Source organism: Neophocaena asiaeorientalis, unplaced genomic scaffold, assembly GCF_003031525.2.
Source record: "Neophocaena asiaeorientalis asiaeorientalis breed wild unplaced genomic scaffold, Neophocaena_asiaeorientalis_V1.1 scaffold229, whole genome shotgun sequence".
NCBI classification, from domain to species: Eukaryota; Metazoa; Chordata; class Mammalia; order Artiodactyla; family Phocoenidae; genus Neophocaena; species Neophocaena asiaeorientalis.
In genome coordinates this window covers 2,156,479-2,178,281 of record NW_020174096.1, presented here as the reverse complement: position 1 = coordinate 2,178,281, position 21,803 = coordinate 2,156,479, and the positions used below count along the sequence as shown (strand labels likewise).

Here is a 21,803-nt window from a genome sequence, read left to right as displayed (position 1 = left end):
GTGTGAGCAAACATTTAAAAATGAAGTATATATCATTAAGGACCTAAACCTCTAGACCAGAGGTTGGCAAACTTTTTCTGTAATGGGACAGATAGTATATATTTCAGGCTTTATGGATCATATACAGTTTGTCACATAACATTCTTTGTTGTTGTTCTTTTAAACTCTTTATTATAACTGTGAAAATCAGTCTTAGTTTATGGGTCAGACTATTGGCCAGTTTATCAACCCTGCTCTACAGGTACAGCTAGATTCTCAGACCCAGTATAATCCTCAATAAAAGGTAGATATCCTTCAAATTACAGAACTGAAATACTAGGTTATAAGACAAATATTAGAACTATTTTATTACCTTAATGACAACTAATATATTACATACGTCACTACTTAGCCTGTGCACCATGTGTAGGTAGTCGTCACTTGAGCCATGTCTAGGATTATCAGCATGATGATTAGCAGAATTGCCAGACAACGAACCAGAAACTTTATTATCATGTAGGTTTCTCAAACCACCTGCAACAATGGGACTTGATACCGATGCTGAAATTAATAAGAATTTTAAAAAAGCTTTATAAAAATAAACTGTTAAAATTCTTACAGGACAATAATAATTGCTCACAAGTAATATTTTAGCATACATAAATTACAAAGACTAATATAATGAGCTGGCTGACTATCCAGAGCTTGATCAAATCTTAACACTTTGCCACAAGTCATTCAGATTGATTTTTGAAAAGAAATAAGACATTAGATATGGCTGAAGCTCTCCATATACCTGCATATTCCTCTCCTCTATTTCCTTCCCCTTATTCCCTAAAAGTAAGCACTATACTGAATTTAGAGTTCACTCTACCTATGAATACCTTTTTAGCTTTGCTATAAATGAATATATTCTTAAATAACACATAGCACTGTTTTGCACATTATAACTTTGTATAAATGGTATATGTATTGTATATATCCTTCTATAACTTGCTTTTTAAATTCAATATTGTGTTGAAATGTATCCATTTTTATATATGTAGTTTTAAATTCATTTACTTTGAATAAATACATATATTCTGCTGCATAATGTACATACTCTATCCATCCTTGTGTTACTAGTTTATTTTTTTATTTTTAAAAAACATTTATTTGTTTGTTTGTGTCAGGTCTTAGCTGCAGCAGGCAGGATTCTTAGTTGAGGCTTGCTGGCTCCTTAGTTGTGGCATGCAAACTCTTAGTTGTAGCACGCAAACTCTTAGTTGTGGCATGCATGTGGGATCTAGTTCCTGGACCAGGGATTGAACCTGGGCCCCCGGCATTGGAAGCGTGTAGTCCTAACCACTGTGCCACCAGGGAAGTCCCTTGTTAGTAGTTTAGGTTGCTTGAGTATTTTTGCCATCATAAACAATGCTGTAATGTGTATTCTTGTATATGACTTTTTTACAAATGTTTCTTAGGAGTGAAATTGCTGGATATTCCTGTTTTTAAACCTTACTAAATATTAACGAATAGCTTTCCAAATTATTTATGTCCACTCTACTGGTAGTAGATAAGTGTTCATACTGCTCTATATCCTTGCCAATGATTTTCATCAATTTGAAGATGGGAAATGCCTCTGATAGCCACTTTAATTAGCATTTCCTTCCTTAATTAACAGTGAAGCCAAGCATCTTTCACGTGTATTGGACATTCAGATTCCCTACTTAACACAAAATCATAAAAATTACTCTCTGATATTGTCTTTCAAAAGTTTCATAGTTTTGTTTTTTCACACTTAGTCTTTAATCCATGTAAGAATAGAATATCTTTTCCATGAATGCTTGCTAGAACTTGAGATAAAACTGCCTGAGCATTTTTAGCCCCACTCCTACTTGTAAGGGAGATAGATTTTTTTTGCGGTATATGGGTCTCTCACTGTTGTCGCCTCTCCCATTGCAGAGCACAGGCTCCGGACGCACAGGCTCAGCGGCCATGGCTCACGGGCCCAGCCGTTTGGCGGCATGTGGGATCTTCCTGGACCGGGGCACGAATCCGCGTCCCCTGAATTGGCAGGTGGACTCTCAACCACTGTGCCACCAGGGAAGCCCAGGGAGATAGATTTTTAACAACTGAAGGAGGTATGTATTTTAAACTGGAACAGATATTGTCAAACTACTCTCTAAAATGGTTGTATCAATTTATGTCCCTATGAAGACTGTATGAAGTTCAAATTTCCCTGCACACTATAAAATGTTACTAATCTGATAGATATAAAATTTTATTTCAATTTAATTTTGATTTGCATCTCTTTAATTGTGAGCCAGGTTGACCATACTTTCGTATATGTATTAAATCTTTCCATATCCACTTTGCTTTTCTTTTTCAGTAAATTGTTTAATTCTTTAGTCTATTTTTGTCTTATTCTTATCAACCTGCATAAGATCTTGCTGTATTTAAAATTAATACTTTGTAATAAATATTGAAAAAGTTTTTTCCCTAAATTTACTTGTCCTTATTTGTTCTCTCCTATTACACAGAAATTTAGAATTAATCTGGGTTTTTTTTCCATTTCTAGAATCCAGTCCTGCTTAGAAACAAGGCCTTCTCAACCCTAAGGTACCCAAAATTCACCCCATGTTTTCTTCTTATAATTTCTTTTTAAATTAATTCATTTATTTTTGGCTGCATTGGGTCTTCCTTGCTGTGTGAGGGCTTTCTCTAGCTGCGGAGAGTGGGGGCTACTCTTCGTTGTGGTGTGCGGGCTTCTCATTGCGGTGGCTTCTCTTGTTGCAGAGCGTGGGCTCTAGAGCGCAGGCTCAGTAGCTGTGGCACATGGGCTCAGTAGTTGTGGCTCGCGGGCTGTAGAGTGCAGGCTCAGTAGTTGTGGCACTCAGGCTTAGTTGCTCCGCGGCATGTGGGATCTTCCCGGACCAGGGCTCGAACCCGTGTCCCCTGCATTGGCAGGCAGATTCTTAACCACTGCGCCACCAGGCAAGCCCCTTCTTCTTATAATTTTATGACTTAAAATACAAACGTAAATAGTTCATCCATCTAGAACACTTTTGCTCTAGATGATCTAGGAATCCAAATAAAATTTCAAAATGCCTAGCCAACCAATCCAACATGATTTATTAAACAATCCATTATTACACACTGATTCAAAATACTATCTTTAGAATGACAAAATTGGAAAATCACCATTTTCCAATGACCAGTGTAAAAACTGATGAAAAGAGAATCATTATTGGATGGTAAACCCTTTAGGATAAAGATTAATAGGAAATATAGGACAGTTACATGATCTCAAAATATCACCTGACAGATTGCTCACTGATTGCAAAGAAATATTATGTTCCTTATAAAAGAAGACATGGAGTAGTCATTACCTAAATGTCACTAATAATGAAGCCACTTGCCATTATATGCCCTCTGATGTGATGCAATATCAAGTGTACAACATTACTTATTTAGTACCCTTGCCAAAAATATACAACTAGAAACTAACAGAGCCTTTAAAGATAACTTCCAGTTGGTAGGAAATATAGGAAGTATATAAGCAAATTAAACAACACAATGAGGAAACAGTGAAGTCTAGAATATGGGATATTCTACAACAAAAGTAGCACAGACTCCTCAAAAAACCAAAAATTACTGTCATGGGGAAAGGGTATGGGACTGTTTAGATTAAAAGAGTCAAAAGAGATGTAAAAAGCAAATGCAATGTGTGAGAAACTAGATTAGATCATATGTGGGGAAAAAAAGGTTATAAAAGACATATTTGAGGTCAACTGGTGAAAACAATGTAGATGGCATCAGATGATACTACAGAAATGTTCTTAATTTTTTTAGGGGTAAATTATTACACTTGGTGTTTATAAAGGAGAACTGACTTCCTAGCAGATGTATTTAAGGACAGAGAGGCAGAATGCCTGTTGGTGAAATGTTTCACTGTGCTATTCTTTCAACTTTTCTGCATGGTTAAAATTTTTATAATATAAAGTGTTTTTTTTGTTTTTTGTTTTTTTTATAAAGTGTTTTTTAAATATTACCTTTCACAAACTCTATATTCCCACAGACATCTGCCTTATTTCTGGACCCATTTCTGTCCCATTTACCAATCTATTTGTTCCTTACCACATTAAATTTTCTTATTTATAATAATTTTGGTATCTGTGTGGGGCTAATCCCTTGTATTATTTTTGGTCTCTCAAGTATCCGAGAATTTCTAAGAAATGACTCATTATTGAATAGGCCCTCAAACTACATTTTTCTTTTGATTTTGTGATTTCAATGTATTCTTTTGAAAAAGCTGGGCTTATCTTGTTATAGAACAACAACAGTGTTTAGAGTAAAAATTTATGGTTTTTTCCTACACATATTTATGTGGATATTTCCATATGAAGCAAATGTGTCCTTTCAATATTTTCCCTCTTATTAATTACATTAAAAATGTTTCACATAACTTTGGCATACCAGAGTAATATTTCACAAGTATCAAGAGCCCATATACACGCATACTTCTGTTCAGTACTCACACTAAATTCTATAACTTTGGAGGTTTCTATTCCAAAGGTGTGCTTGGTCTCCAAGTTTTTCCTTGACTTACTGTATAAAATAGGCTCAACCTACCATTTCATTATCTAGCTTTGGAAAACCAGAAATTGGCTGTTTTAATAGATGACACTAAGTTAAAAGTTTGTAAGATAAAAGTTTATAAATGAAGCATGTTTTGATCCATGCATTAATAAAAAACCAAGAATACAAACAGGTACTAATGACTGACTGCAAATGTTAAAAATCTGCTGTTAATTATGAGGGATAAAAACACAGATATCTGTTATATTATCTTTTGTACTTTTCAAAATTTCTTTTAAAAAGTACAATATACTAGTAAATACATTATTTAATAGCCATGACATAGAGCCCAACACAGTATGATCTTAAAAAGACATCATATTATCAACAACTGACTTCAAATGAGAACTAATAATCTAATCCCAGAAAATTTTGAATCCAAGATTATTAATTTTCCTCTACCAGTACTGTATCTACTTGATATTAAAATTTTCACACAACATATACTTTACTAATTAAAACGTAATTCTTCTCTGACTTAGTGCTACTGTAAGAAGCCCAATTAAATAAAGCAGTTCCTAATTTCATAACCAGATATACTCAGTTGTATAATATAATAAGGTAATCCAAAGAGTCAAATTATACTGATCTTTTTATCTCCCAGATGACTTCCCAAGTAATAAATGTAACATATTTTTAATAATATAAGCCACAGCTTAAAAGAAATGTTCATTGACAAAAAAGTATACAGTTTAGTATTTGTGTTTTAAAATTTATAAAAAGAAAAAAATGAATTTGCTGGGAACTAGAGGCATTCCCTTTAAATAAACAAGCAACTTTCTTACCTTGCTGCATTTGTGGATGTGTTGTATAACTTGAAGGATGGGAATATGGCATGTATCCTGCAGGGCTTTGTGGGGCATATGGACTAGGCACTGGGCTGTTTTGTTGTGGCATAAATCTGTTCCCAGAGCTTGTCTGTGGTGGCACAAACCGGCTAAAACCCAAAATCCAAATAAACAATATCAGGAAATGAAATAAATATGATATTCCTTGATATTTCACTGTCATAAAATTCTCCAAACTCTAATTTGTATAAAATATATGTACACAGAAAAATTCTGAAAAATAAATAACATACAAAAATCATTCACAATTCATATTCTAAGAGTTATATTAAGCAGTTTGTAAAAACTGGAGTAATTCATTTATTTTACATGCTCCCTAAATTCTACTCAATGAATTTTCTTATTTATCTCAAACACGCTGGTTATTTTAACACATTCTTTTGTTTGTATGAAATTAAGTTACTATTTATTTAAATTAGTATATTAGAGTATTTCCACATATAACATTTTAAGGCAAATATTCATGTGGGTTACTATTTAAGGCTAAGCATCTAAACTTTTTAACTACACGTAATTCACCATTACCTAAATGTATGTATACACTATATATTCCCAAGCATATTTACTACAGAAAACAGTACTTAATAAAATGATATATACATTACCTGGAGGGGCTATGTGAGATAGTGGTTTGTTGATAATTGGAAGATGCAGGACTACTGTGCATGGAATTCTGAGAAAGTTTATACTGAGACATCATCATTCCTACACAACATACAAAAATGGTAAAACATGTTATTTTCTTCCAATGGTAAAGCATTCTTCAAGTGATTTAAATCAATCATTCTTTCACAAACATTCAAAAGTTCTTTGTTCTTTTCTTTTTGACCAACATGTTAAGTTTGTAGAGCAAAATATAGAAACTATAAATTTCAAGTACAACCAATTTCAACAAAACATCCTTTTAGCATATAACTAATCCAGGGACAGAGACAGAGATATAATTTTTTGTTTTTAAATTTACTTGCTTACTTATTGTCCTATCATTTAGCCTTAGAATTGAAAAGAACTTTCAGAAGTTGCTCTATCTAACCTCTTTCCAAATACTACACACTTCTGTCTACAACAGGCTTTTGGATGGTTTTTCTATTACATGGAATACTTTATTACATACATCTCTCACCTTAGGAGCTTAATTTTACAACTCTATTTCATTGTGATTCGGACGTAAGTTTTTTTTTTTTTGCGGTACGCGGGCCTCTCACTGTTGTGGCCTCTCCCGTCGCGGAGCATCAGGCTCCGGACGCGCGGGCTCAGCGGCCATGGCTCACGGGCCCAGCCACCCGGACTGGGGCAGGAACCCGTGTCCCCTGCATTGGCAGGCGGACTCTCAACCACTGCGTCACCAGGGAAGCCCCGGACCTAAGTTTTAAAAAGTACTTTACTTAGGGGCCCAAAGTCTGAAGTACTGAAATTACCATCTGAAAGTCTGTTAACAAACAACAGAATGCTCCTATTCTTTCTTCCACAGTAATTCTTGCCATAAAATAGGATTAAGTGAATATTTGTTTAATGAATGAAAGTGTGAAAAGAGCTTTCAGATTCTCACATTTCTTTTCAAGTTAGACATTGTTCCTTCAACTGTTGCATAAGTGGCATTTTGTTATATAGGAGGTGCAGAAAAATTCAGCTATTCAGACACTCTAAAATCAAAGATAAAAATCTATGATTAACTCTGACCTTTCTTATGGTATGTATAGCCAATCTTTCTGGGAGTTTCAAGTATCACATTATTTCCCCAAATTTCATTTCCTGCTGCTGCTATGAAAAGTGCCTTTCACCAGAAACATTCAAACAGAAGTTACATGTTCATTTGCCAGGAACTACAGAAAGGATTCTAGCTCTACCACAGTGGCTGAATGAGATGAGAGCACCTCAAAGTCTAACACTAATAGCGTATTTTCTATGTAGTCTAAATTTCAATTTATGAATTTTCTCTTCCAACTCAAATTCAGTACTAAATCATATATTCCATGGCTTAATAATTTAATTACTATAACTACTGTTGCTGAATTTTTTTTTTTTTTGAGAGAAAGGGGGCAAGACTCCATGAGATGGGAATTAAAAAGTATTTTCTCCTGAATTAACAGTCATCACTGTGACAAGCTGGAATTACTAGTTTGGAGGCAGTGGCTTTATAAATAAAAGGGGCAAATGAAATACTAGTAGTCCTTTCTGATTCTCTCAGAGATCCAAAGAACTATGAACGAAGTGATTTGCACATTATTAAATATTTTCCAAATGTGTGACTCACATTTATATTTAACAACCAAAAATCACCTTTTAAAATTTTAAAGCCAAATGGAAAATGCTTAGAAAAAAAAAAATCACAACATGCAATGAATCAGTTTTTAAATGCTAGTTTGTTTTTACAAAGTAGGATATGGAGAAATGAAACAATGTTTCAGGCTAAAAAATAAGCATATATAGTAAAAACCACAAAATATGTGACTGAAAGGTGAATATTCAAAGTTTCTTATTAGAGATATAAGTTATAAAAATGTAGTATAAATAGCCTCGGAAGACTTCCTTTATTCAATCTTACATTTATTTACGTCATCCTATACTCAATGCCCTTACCCTATTTCCTATTACAGGCATACCTCGGAGATATTGCAGATACGGTTCCAGACCACCGCAATAAAACAAATATCGCAATAAAAGGAGTTACATGAATTTCCTGTGGTTTCCCAGTGCATATAAAAGTTATGTTTACACTATACTGTAGTCCATTAAATGTACAATAGCATTATGTCTAAAAAAACAATGTACATACCTTAATTTAAAAATACTTTATTGCTAAAAAATGCTAACCATTGTTTGAGCCCTCAGTGAGGTTGTAATCTTTTTCCTGGTGGAGGGTCTTGCTCAATGTTGGTGGCTGATGACTGATCAGAATGGTGGTTGCTGAAGGTTGAGGTGGCTCTGGCACTTTCTTAAAATAACACAACAATGAAGTTTGCTGCATTGATTGACTCTTTCCTTTCATGAATGACATCTCTGTGGGACGCAATGCCATTTGACACCATTTTACTCACAGTAAAACTTCTTTCAAAATTGGGAGTCAACTCTCGCAAACTCTGCTGCTACTTTGTCAACTAAAGCTTATGTAATATTCTAAATCCTTTGTTGCCATTTTAACAATCTTCATAGCATCTCAGCCACAAGTAGATTCCACTTCAAGAAACCACTTTCTTTGCTCATCCACAAGAAGCAACTCCTCATCCATTAAACTTTAATCATGAGATTTCAGCAATTAAGTCACATCTTCAGGTTTTACTTCTAATTCTAGCTCTCTTGCTATTTCTACCACATCTGCAGTTACTTCCTCCACTGGAGTCTTGTACCCCTCACAAGTCATCCATGAGAACTGGAATCAACTTCTTCCAACTTTTGTGAATGTTGATATTTTGACCTCTTCCCATGAATCATGAATGTTCTTAATGGCATCTAGAATGGTGAAACATTTCAGAAAGTTTTCAATTTGCTTTGTCCAGATCCATCAGAGGAGTTACTATCTATGGAAGTTAGAGTCGCATGAAATGTATTTCTTAAATTAATAAGACTCGAATGCTGAGATGACTCCTTGATCCATGGGCTGCAGGATGGATGTTGTGCTAGCAGGCATGAAAACAACATTAGTTTTGTTGTACATCTCCGTCAGAGCTCCTGGATGACCAGATGTGCTGTCAATGAGCAGTAATATTTTGAAAGGAATCTTTTTCTGAGAAGCAGATCTCAACAGTGGGCTTAAAGTATTCAATAAACCATGTTATAAACAAACATGTTTGTCATCCAGGTTTGTTATTCCATTTATAGAGCACAGGCAGAGTTGATTTTGCATAACTCTTAAAGGCCCTAGGATTTTCAGAATGGTCAATGAGCACTGGTTTCAACCTAAATTCACCACCTGTATTAGTTCCTAGGAAGAGAGCCAGCCTGTCCTTCGAAGCTTTGAAGCCAGGCATTGACTCTCCTCTCCAGCCATGAAAGTCCTAGGTGGCATCTTCTTCCAATACAAGACTGTTTTGTCTACACTGAATATCTTTTGTTTAGCACAGCCACCTTCATTTTTTATTTTAGTTAGATCTTCTGGATAACTTGCTGCAGTTTCTACATCAGCACTTGCAGCTTTGCCTTGTACTTTTATGTTATGGAGATGGCTTCTTTCCTTAAATCTCATAAACCAATCTCTGCTAGCTTCAAATTTTTCTTGTGCAGCTTTCTCACCTCTCTCAGCCTTCGGAGAATTGAAGAGAGTTAGGGCCTTGCTCTGGATTAGGCTTTGGCTTAAGGGAATGCTCTGACTGGTTTGATCCTCTACCCAGACCATTAAAACTTTCTCCATCTCAGCAATAAGGTTATTTAGCTTTCTTAACATTCAAGTGTTCACTGGGGTATAGCACTTTTCATTTCCTTCAAGAACTTTTCCTTTGCTAGGTGGCTATATGGGACAAGAAGCCTAGCTTTTGGCCTATCCTGGCTTTTGACATGGCTTCCTCACTAAGCTTAAGCATTTCTAGCTTTTTTTTTCTTTTTTTTTTTTTTTGCGGTACGTGGGCCTCTCACTGCTGTGGCCTCTTCCGTTGCGGAGCACAGGCTCCGGACGTGCAGGCTCAGCGGCCATGGCTCACGGGCCTAGCCGCTCCGCAGCATATGGGATCTTCCCGGACCAGGGCATGAACCTGTGTCCCCTGTATCGGCAGGCGGACTCTCAACCACTGCGCCATCAAGGAAGCCTGCATTTCTAGCTTTTGATTAAAGTGAAAGACATGTGACTGTTCTTTTCACTTGAACACTTAAGAGGCCATTGTAGAGTTATTAACTGGCCTCATTTCAATATTGTTGTGTCTCAGAAAATAGGGAGGCCCAAGGAGAGGGGAACTGCCAGTCCTGCCAAAACATACATTTATTGATTACACTGTCTTACATGGGCGCGATTCCTAGTGCCCTCAAACAATTACAATAGTAACTTCAAAAATCACCAATCAGAGATCACCAGAACACATACAATAATAATAAAAATGTTTCAAATATTGTGATAATTAACAAAATGTGACAGAGACACAAAGTAAAATGCTGCTGGAAAAATGGCACTGACAGACTTGTTCAATGTGCGGTTGCCACACATTCAATTTGTAAAACAGGCAATATCTGAGAAGCGCAATAAAGCGAGGTGCAATAAAACGAGGTATGCCTATAGCCTTTCTTCCAATCAACAATCTCTCCATATTTTCTTTCATTCCAACACTCTTCCAGAGTATGTGTAATTCTAGCTTTCCTTTCACCATTCCTATCTGTCTCCTACTACTGCCATCTAGCTTATTAGTTCTGATGAAGATACAGTCTTGCCCTGCATACCTACCTTTGATTCCCTGAAAGGAAATTTCCCTGGATTCACTTTGGGAAATGGATAGTAACTATGCAATTGCTTTAAAAACACAACTTACACACAAATATAAAGAATCAACAAAGTAATACTATTAAAAAATAAAACTAAGAAATGGAATGGCAAGCTTCATGGAGGTACTGTCAATAAATGTGGCAATATTCTTGAATACAAGTAACCAATTAAATAAACTAGACCTTCCTGGGTTCTCTAAACTATTCCCTTCTGACTGTTTTAATCTTGAGAGGGAAGCAAGTACTTGGGCTTGCCTGATTCAGTAAGCTTCAGACCAGAACAATGCTCCTAACTTAAAGGTTCTTCTTGACTACAGAAAAATCATATCTGTGTTGGACATCACATTTTTATGGGTTTTCTAATGCTTACTATAAATAGAATTTTCCTTAATAGTAATACTTATTATAAACCTTTTTCTATTGCTAAGGCAACAGAAGTGTTAAACCAATTACTACATAACCATGAATATAGTCACCATCGATTCTAAAACTAATACCTGGTATAATTATTTATACATGTACTACATGTTGAGAAGCTCTGCAGATATTTTTATTTATTATTTGATTAATGAAGACTCCTTTCATATCTATTCTATGATTTTTTTAAATAAAAAAAATTCCTAAAGCTCTTTCATTGAATGAACTAATAAAGTCTGAAATATCTAGCAAACCACATATTAAGCTTTGCCTAATTCCCAAGGAATTTAGTTACATATTAAACTGCAAGAATGTTAACATCCGTTTAGTTTCCTTTTCGTTCTTGGCTTCATTCAAGGTATCAACACGGCATTAACAGACGACAAGCTAGCTTGTTAAAGGACACACCTGACTTTAATTACATGTGAAACAAGTTCTAATATGGGACACATTAAAAATATATATACTATGAAATTCAATTATTAAAAACCTCACCACTTTGTACATATCTGTTCTGCATACTTTTCTCCCTGAAAACGTTAGGACTCCTCGCCAGGATGGCCTGCAACAAGACTGGTATGTCGCCTTCTGGATCATCACTGCCAAGGTTATCTTTCAACTCTCTGGCATTGAAAAAATAAATACAAAACATTAAAACAGTGATGGATGATTAAGAATTCACCAGTGAAATTCAGAAAATGCTGAGGCAGAAAATCAAGAAGACTTATGGTATAAAAATAAATTACACAAGCATGTCTAACAGTTTCGTGGATTTTTGAAGACGCTAGTCCTAGAAGAAATAGAATTATCAAAAAAATGAGAGGGGGGTTCTTCTACGGACTTCTTTCCCCCCCATTTTATTTTAAACAGAAAAAAAAAAAAGAACCCCAAACATTATTTTATGGAATTTTAAGTTTATTTAAGAATGTTCATATTAGTTTCAAAGGAGAAAATAGTGTCTATTCTAAACTATTCAAAATAATGGAAGGGTAGAAGTGATAATTATGCACAGAAGTTGATATTTGGGCTTGGAATATATTTTCTCCCTTACATCTGAATGTGAGTGGATTGTCTTTTTGAGCATGTCCTCTGAATGAAATAATGTTGGCACATTGGTTAAGACAAGATCCAAGGTTACATACTTTTCCCCTCTTTATTCTCTTCTCAAATAAAGCCATCAGGGGAAAAAACCTAAGCAAGTGGTTAAGAATAGCTGCAATTAGGAAGTAGCAAATTAAGTTCACAAGTATGGAAGGTAAATGATAAAAAATTAAATATAGGCAGTATTTTAAATCTTATATTCTACACGTCACTGTTCCACTCATTAAATCTAGTAAGATTCATAAAGATGGTATCCACTGATAAAATTAATTTCTGGGGGCAATCTTAAAGCAGCTCTCCATATAATAAATCATAACTATACATGTGCTATTTCCCTTATCTCTTTAAATATGTGGTGAAAACTTTTGATTAAGGATGTACATGTATAAGAAGTGATATAATATTTAGACACTGTTGAATTTCTGGAGTGACATAACCAATCATTTCTCAGTTTCTCCATCAGAAAATTCACATTTAGTATTTCACCTAAATTCATCAGCTTTAAAAATGGCCCTAAAGTATGTGCTACAGCTAATGGCAGAGACCTCTCCATTATAATGTGCTTTATCCTCATTCCCCTAAATAATGAACTTTAAGTTAAACAACAGTAAAAGAATGGAAGGACACATGAGTACCGCTGAGTAGTGGGTTGTGAACTTTTTTACATTTTTGTGTTGAGATATTACAAGTATATACTGCTTTTGTAGTAAAAAGTATATTTTAAAAAGTATACTCGTGCAAAAGTTCTGTAAATAAGCTATGTAATTTAAGTGCATATTATTTTAAAAGTCTATTGTGTGAAAATACACACCTATGTTCAGACTGTATGATAAATCCTGGAAAAAAATTAGTCCCAAATTCTGTAGTAGCCTTGAAGTTAATCTTTGAGTTCTTGTTATACTTTACATGAAAAGCATGTAAGCCTACTCCAAATAAAGCCAGCATTAAAGTCCCTAGTGCCTGGGAATTCTAACTACTCCAGCAATTCCAGGAAAAAGGGAGCTAACTTCGTGAGCAACATTAGACCTCTGCACACATCCGTCTTGATGAATTCCAAGATGATTATAAGAATCGAAAAGATCCTCATAGAATCACATGGTCAGAACTACTGTCTCAAAATAACTATGGCCTATTTAAATCTCATTAATATCTCATCACAGGAAGGCTATATTCTCACTTGGATATTCAAATAATTTAAAATAAACTATGTATTAAAATTTTTTTGAAATAAAAGTAAAACCAGGAATACTGATTCTCTTAGTGAGACCAAAACTTTTCATTTTATTTCAGATTGTACTTACATGTGATCTGTTGATACCTGGTTGAGGCTATGGACAAGCTGTGAAACCAAATTATCATCCCTACAGGCCAAAAGGCAGTTCACCTCTTCTGCTATTCGTGCATTAAAGAGAAGGCTCTTTGTAGTTGTAGCAGGTAAAGGGGATGGAAGAGGCAGCTGGTTCAGGACTATTGGGAATAAAATCATATTATTAGAAACTGAGTGATAGAAAGAAATCTCTTTAGTGTTTAAATGTATTTGGGGATTAAAAATAAGTTATAAATGTGACAAATTTATTAAAAGGCATTCCGTCTCTCCCCCAACAAACCCCAAACAACTCTATTAAAACTCCCCAAACGTCCCTTGGACCATAATAGATTATACTACTGTCTAAGAATAAAACTCTGTGCTAACTTTTCATGTCTTAAATCTTTATTAATTTAATAAGTGAGTAAAAAAAGTAGGGTTAAAAACTAAGTAATTTCCAAGAATTGAGACTATTATTTCTGTTATAAGATTTATCAGAATCAAATAAATAAACCAAGTAACAATATCTGACTCTTCACCAGATAGACAAGTAATGTGTGTTTTTAAAAGCTTAAATAAATACAAAAATAAAGAGTTCACTTTGGTAGCAGAACAATGTCCACAGAATAGGATTCTGAAGAAAAATATCTAAGGAATTTTGCTTTAAGTTATAAATTACTAAATAGTCTCTCTTCATTTTATTCTGACAGCAAACAAAAGGGCATAAATGTTTTACAGTAGTTTAAATTCAGTTATTTAATATCTTCATATAAATGAAATTTGTTCATTTGTGTAAACTAATAGTTAAGAAAGTTAACTACAGTGTCTTTGTTTTTGGTTTAATTTCTAATCACCTATATACTATAACTATCATGCCACTCAGCCACAATGGGTAATAACAGGGTTTCTATTAATAAAAACACTGGAAACAAATTATTACTTAATAAGTAGGGCTTATTGGGCAAATTTTTAAAATGAGGTACAGCTGAGATAATGGGCAGACACCGCCCCCTAGCAAAGAAATTCCTGGTAGTATATTTGATTCTGTACTCCTACATATTATATGAATTTATGCCTTACCTATAACTAAGTGATAACCAAAACTAAAGACTGTTTCAAAAGCTTTCTTACCTGAGTTATTCTAACCCTACTGGCTACTTTCTTGTTATGTCAGATTTTATAAACTAGCCCTGCTGCAAAGCTGTAGGCTGTTATCTATTTTACCCCCGCTTAAACTAGCTGGAAATTAATAACAGAAAAAAATAGTATTTTGGGGAAAACAGATGAAAACATTTCTTGAAGTTATTTTCTTATAGCTCCTTTTATGAAGCCCCATATCTTGCATAATGCTTGCTATACAAAGAAAAGTATGTCTTCTCCTCATGGTCTACCCTCCCCTCTCATATCTTTTTCCCTTTATTCAGGTAGGATAAAGACTAACATTGTGAGGAGCTTTTTGCACCATTACCCAGGGACTAAGAATTAGAGTTGCCTACCAAAAGAACGAGTCCCTAAAATATTATGCTACACTAATTAAATCTCAAGAGAATGAAGATGTTCTTAAACTTAAGTGTTCAGGGTAAAATAGGCTCTTGACATCTATGACAAACTCCAAAAGATTATGAAACATGACATCCAAAATAAATGTCACTAAGAAATCAGATTATGTTGGGCTATCAAATTTTCTTCTTTGAAGGGCAGTTTCACTTACCATTTCCATAAACGCTTTTTTAAAAGTCTGTAATAGTTCCTATATGCAAACCCATGCTTCTTTGGTTTTGATTTTTCTTAATGCTTTGTTTCATCTTCTTTGATCCTTACTTTTGCATTTATCCCTTTATCATATAAGACCTTTAAACAAACACACACTACCATTTCTTAATGGGTCCTTAGCATGAAACAGAAATTAAGGTCTTATCTATTATTAGTTGACTACACTAATTCTATTACTTTCACATTTATGCCAATAAACCAAAGAAAATAATGTTGTGTGTCATTCAAAATCTAAAATCTTTACACATTTTGTTATTTATGACGCTGCAAATAATTAATGTTATAGCCTCTTTAAAAATCAATGTCAGAGTAGAACATAAATTAGATAAAATAACCAAACTTACGGTCTGTGAGACTAGCAATCCCCGCAAGAGTAGTGATGGGGACATGGGGCATATCCCCATTCATCCTGAAGTTCTGGAATGGTGTTGCCTATGAAAGTACTTAGTTCAGGTGCCAGCTGTCATTACTTCCCATTTCCCAAACACTGCAACAAAAAACAGACAATTATTTGTAACAATATGTCAAATATATTACTACTAGGGAAGTGCTTAAAAAATAAAATTTTCTGCTTTTCTTGTTTGCTCAAGCTATATAACAATAATAGCCATCATGCATATACTACTTACTGTATGTTACACGCTGCAAAGTGCTTTGTATACAATAACTCATTTAGTCCTCACAACAACCAACTAAAGTAGGTACTATTATTTTCTGCATTTTACTGACGAGGAAATTAATTTACATGAAGTTTCAAGTAATTTGTGGAGCAAAGATTAGAACCCAAGCAATCTGGCTCAGAGTCTGTGTAACTAGTAGGTTATATTTCCAGACAGGGATACTCAATTTTGACAAGCACTATTTTCTTTTCCACATCATAAATACATAAAAATTTAGCTTCAACTTGCCTTTCTAGTAAATAATGTGCACATTATTAAAAGATTTGTCTTATTAAATAGCTTCATAAAATAAATGGCAAACAAGAGAAGTCTGCTCTACATCAATTATCTAAGACATACTGCTAAAATAAAAAACTGAATTGTAATTTTTAGTTTAAACAGTTTAAATGTTTTTGTTTTTTGAGGTTATACCTGCTAGTCATTAACTTTTAAGAGAACCTCTAAGTTTTTTGAATTAAAAACTTCAAAACAGTGTAATGATATAATAATAACTCCCCTTACTCCTATATCTTAATGCAACTTTACAATTTAAGTTGTTTTCATTCAAAAAGTAGTATATAAGTAGTTAAAATTAAGAACTTTCTTTTTCCTCACTTTTATTATAAATGAGATATACTGAGAAACTTCCTAAAACATGTATGTATGGTTTAACAGTTAAAAAGCATCCATGGAACCACTCTAGCAATCTAGCTCCTTCTAAAGATAACAACTATCCTGTCTTTTTATCAACAGTAATCATTTCCTTTTCTTTTTATTCCTTTAATGACTTTTATATGTACATTCTTTTTTAGTAGCTGGCTAAGGACAAAACACTGTTTTCCTTTGATGAATGACTGACACAAAACTTGCTAGTAGAAGCCCACTATAGGGAAAAGGCACAGGAAATAGTATAGGAAAGATACAATTACTACTGGCTATCCTCTATTTTTCCTTTTGCTACACGATGGACTTTATACTTTGAAGTAATTAATTTGATTATTTAATAATCATTAAAGAAGTTTAAAGAAGCACTGCATATTTAACAGTTGCATCAAGCACTTTAAAAAATCAGTCAGAATTTAAAAGCTGACAGAGTCATCAAAACACAGTACAGTTTTTCTAAGTTTAGGTTAATAAGAAAGTTCCATTTTATGATTACTAATTGATGGGGAAAAAAAATCACTGAATGCAAATTATGTATGGAACAGCACAAAACCTCCTGTTATTCATACATGACTCACTACTGAACATGTAAATTGCCATATTCATTCAAGCAGATTAAGTAACAAGTGGCCATGTTTAAGTATTTAATTCAGAGGATAGGAACCCATAAAGAACAATATGCTAGGGGATTCTATTGTGGGCTATTTGACTTTATTCTATTTTCCTAAATTTCAGATGAGTAACATGTAAAGTAGACCCAACCCTAGGCTGGAGGGTTTTTTAGCCTAAAAAGATTTACATATTAAGTTACCACGTGTGAATTAGAAGATTAATAAATCTAACCATAATATTTTTCTCAGTTGATATAATAAAGGCATCTAAACACTCTGATGTCAACTCAAAACTGGGAGTAAGTGGGGGAAAAAGCAGGGAGCAACAGTGCTTGCCTGGTGCTTTAACTATGAATTAAGTATTTGGCTACTGACAAATATTTACACCATACTGCTGAACTGTGACAATTTCATGTAATCGAAGATTTTGAAGAACAGAAGACTTTGGTAGAAACAGACTTATAATTGTAGCTAAGGTCATAGATCTTAATGAATATGAGTAATCTATAGAAATGTTGCTGCCTTATGCTAGAAGGTGACCAAAGACCATCAAGAAACAACATTCCTAGAACTCTAAAAGTGAATATACACACTCCTAATTAGACATGGCATTTCTGGCTCTGGATTGGGTAGTGTTTGGTTCACCTGCCTCTGTGAAAGTACACTGTCTTTCATGAAACTACCAAAACTGAAGCTGAAAGTCATTATCTCTGGGGAAGAATGTGTCCAGAATGAAATGGTAACCAAATGGTAAAGGTTATAATGAGTGCTTTAGAACTGTCGCTTAAGGCAGTGCTTTATTTAAAATCTGTGAATGGTGACTGATTAGTGGATTGTAAGATAAATTTAGTGGGTTGAGAGCAATACTGAGAGAGATGGAGAGAATAGAACTGTAAGGCTACACTGCACATTGCTTTGAGAGTCTAGGTACATGTCTTTCTAATGATGGGTCACCAAATCAAAGCAGTTTGAAAGTTGCTGATTTAAAGAAATGGAAGAGTAAAGAAAGTAGCCCACTGCGTAAGTGTTAATGAGAATGAAATAAAATATTGCATGTAAATCACCTGACATACTACCTGGCACATAGTAAGTGATCCAGAAAGTTAACAATGTTACTGCTAACTGGAAAAACACTTCCGGAGGAGCAGAGGGGAAACACAGGTGCATAAGGGGAAAGGGGTCTTTCAATACAAGACACCTACAATTACTAATCGTTAATTAGTGGAAGATATTTTGGTAAATTTCCATTTCAGCCCATTATAATGAGTCTGAAGGGAACTTCTAAGCACTTGCCAAGATTTTTAAAGACCCTAGTCCTCCACTCATTTAATTTCACTTCAAAATTTATGATTTCCTAATGTAAATGATAGAAATGAAAATAAAACAGTATTGGTAAAAGTTATAATAATAATATTCAAATTGAAATGGATTTGGAATAAAAGGCAATCTCATAATCTGATGGTAGATAAACTTTCCTGGACAGCCACTTTGTACCCCACAGCCCCAAAATGTGTATAATCTGTCTCAATAATTGCACTTTTTTAGTAGTGAAAAACTGATAGAAATGATAACTAACATTTATTGAGGACCTACTATATAATAAAAACTGGTAATAAACACATAAAATGTACTCTCATTCAATTCTTATATAAACCTGAGGTACTAATATTCCAGTTTTATTTAATGAGGAAACTTCTTGATTTGTCACATTATCTCAGAAATCTTTCATAAATGCAGATATGTCTCCTTTTTCTAATATTATTTTATAGCTTGACTGAAATATCAAATTTAAATGAATATTATTCAATGAACTATATCATGTAAATATAAAGTAGGGTGACTATGGCTTTATGGAATCAGATTCCTTACTTGATAATTTATAACCATGTCTATTTTGAACTTGGTTCACATTTTATGGTACTTCAAGTACTCTTACTTTCTTTTTGATCGGACTATAGAGCAGTAAGCAAAACTCACGTTGAAGAAAATCAGTCTTTGATAAAAGATTATAAAGAATAAGTTAACACCCTCATACTTTTTATGCTGAGTTAATAACTTCTAAAAATTGGCATAATATAATAACATTTTATTAAATATTGTCAAGCACAAACCCCTTATTTCCTCCATTTCTGAGCATATCATCGATGAGATAAATGTATGCTAAATATAAGATATCAATTTGGTAACTTTTCCCATAATAGCCATTCAGTCTGCCTTAAATTAATAAGTGAAATTCCATTAAATTGTACTTTGTATTGTTCTCCAGAAAATATGTGTCACCTTTTTTTGGACCTAACTAAAGCATTTTCCTTTTACCTGATAGTTAAAATAGTCTCAAAATGTCATACTAGGTTAGATCAATAGCTCATCCAAACCCCACTAGCTAGCTACTCCTTGAGTTATAAATGGTAGCCAAAAGAACACACCGTGCCTTTATAGTATTGAGCCCTTCATGACGATGCATCCAAAATACACATTCTGTGTCACTGTGTCAGACACTATGCTAGCCAAGCAAAGTACAATGGTTAACAAGATGGCAACAGTCTCTACCGTTCGAAATTTGAGTCTGGCTATGGGAATGTTATAAAGGGAGTGTATCTTCCAGGAGGAGAAAAGGAAAAACAATAATTGAATTAAAACCTGAACCATTTGTGACAACATAGACCTTGAAGGCATTATGGTAAATGAAATCAGTCAGAGAAAGACAAATACTGTATGATCTCACTTATATGTGGAATCTAAACACACACACGCATGCGTGCGCGGGCAAACACACAACAAAACTCAGAAAAAGAGATAAGAGTTGTAGTAAACAGACACGGGGGTGGGGGAGTGGCTCGTGAGATTGGATGAAGGTGGTCAAAAGGTTCACATTTACAGTTATAATTAGCAAGGATGTAATGTATAACATGATGACTATAGCTAATACTGTTGTATGATATATAGGAAAGTTGTTAAGAGAATAAATCTAAATCCTAAGAGGTACAAGGAAAGAAAAATTTTTTCCCTTTTTTCTTCCTGTTTTTAAATTGTATCTATATGAGAAGACGGATGTTAGCTTCTCATATAGATACTGCAAACCGAAAATAATATCAATGTGTACAGTTCAAGCCCATTTTTGCTTAAAATACATGTTTATACAAATGATAGGCATGAAAAAAGGTTCTTTAAGAATATATTTTTTAACCATTAGCAATGGTTAGGATGTATTCTGGTATTTTGGGGAATTCCTATTTTTGTAATATTTATATCTGTGTTGCTTGGATTTAAAAAAAACTATTAGACAATTATTTTATAAATCAGAACAACAATGATATAGAATATGTATTAAAATGAAAAACATTAAATGAGCCTTCTAATAGGTGCTGCTATATGTACACAGATTTCTCTGGTATATTTGTATAATCATCTATGAAACCTATGTTAAGAATCTACTGTATGAAGACCCGGTGCTAGGTGTTAAAAACTAATATAATATGCAGGGTACATTAATAAGCACTTTGGCCAGAGCATAAGGCCAGAAAGATGAATTAGACCCTGCAAAAGTATTTGTTATGAAATGTTGATTTTTTTTTTTTTGTGGTATGCGGGCCTCTCACTGCTGTGGCCTCTCCCGTTGCGGAGCACAGGCTCTGGATGCGCAGGCTCAGCGGCCATGGCTCACAGGTCCCGCCGCTCCGCGGCATGTGGGATCCTCCCGGACCGGGGCACGAACCCATGTCCCCTGCATCGGCAGGCGGACTCTCAACCACTGCGCCACCAGGGAAGCCCTGATTTTTTTTTTTAATACCCTTGATATAAATGAACTTAGTAAGACTAAGAGTGATAAGGAAGATGGGGTGGTAGAGAATGAAAAGAGAGGCAGAAAGTTGTTGGAAGAATACTGCAATATTGAAATATAATGATGGTCTGATTTTGGATTCATTCAGATTAAAATGCCAAAGTAACATCCAGTTGTAGGAGATGTCTAAAGTAGGAACTTGGAAATTCTGGAATCGACAAAAGAGGTCAGAACTACAGTTATAAATATGGAAGTGATCCATAGAAGACTGATAACAGTTAAATTATAATAACAGATGAGACAGGCAAGAGACCAGGTAACTTTTGTAGTGGAAATTTTTTTAGCACTTCTTACATGCCAGACATTAACACATACATTTCCTTAATTACCAAAGTCAGAGGATTGTGAAGATGATCTCTATCTCAGAGATGCAAAAATAAGGCTAAAAGCCTAAATGTTTTGCCTGTGGCCACACAGCACACAGCAGAGCTGATATGTGAACTCAGGTGTTTCTAACCAAACCTTACATTCTCAAGCATATCTGAAGGGCATAAAACTGGGAAATATCTACATTGCTATGACAGAAAAGACAAACCAATAAAAGGTAAAGGAAATGTTCCTCAGAGAAGCTAAATGTTTGTT

At 34.3% G+C, this 21,803-nt stretch overlaps 1 protein-coding gene across 3 annotated transcripts in view; it reads right to left on the bottom strand.

The window, feature by feature from the left end:
• The window catches only part of NIPBL (NIPBL cohesin loading factor), a 189,101-nt gene that overhangs the window by 100,781 nt on the left and 66,517 nt on the right, over positions 1-21,803 (bottom strand). For all 3 annotated transcript variants that reach the window (XM_024754593.1, XM_024754592.1, XM_024754594.1), the window contains exons 2-7: positions 15,792-15,934; positions 13,670-13,835; positions 11,763-11,890; positions 6,053-6,152; positions 5,385-5,536; positions 380-540 (exon numbers count right to left, since the gene is read on the bottom strand). In XM_024754593.1, the coding sequence (XP_024610361.1) occupies positions 380-540; positions 5,385-5,536; positions 6,053-6,152; positions 11,763-11,890; positions 13,670-13,835; positions 15,792-15,855 (771 nt within the window). In that variant the 5' untranslated portion in view covers positions 15,856-15,934. The remainder of the gene's footprint in view (positions 1-379; positions 541-5,384; positions 5,537-6,052; positions 6,153-11,762; positions 11,891-13,669; positions 13,836-15,791; positions 15,935-21,803) is intronic.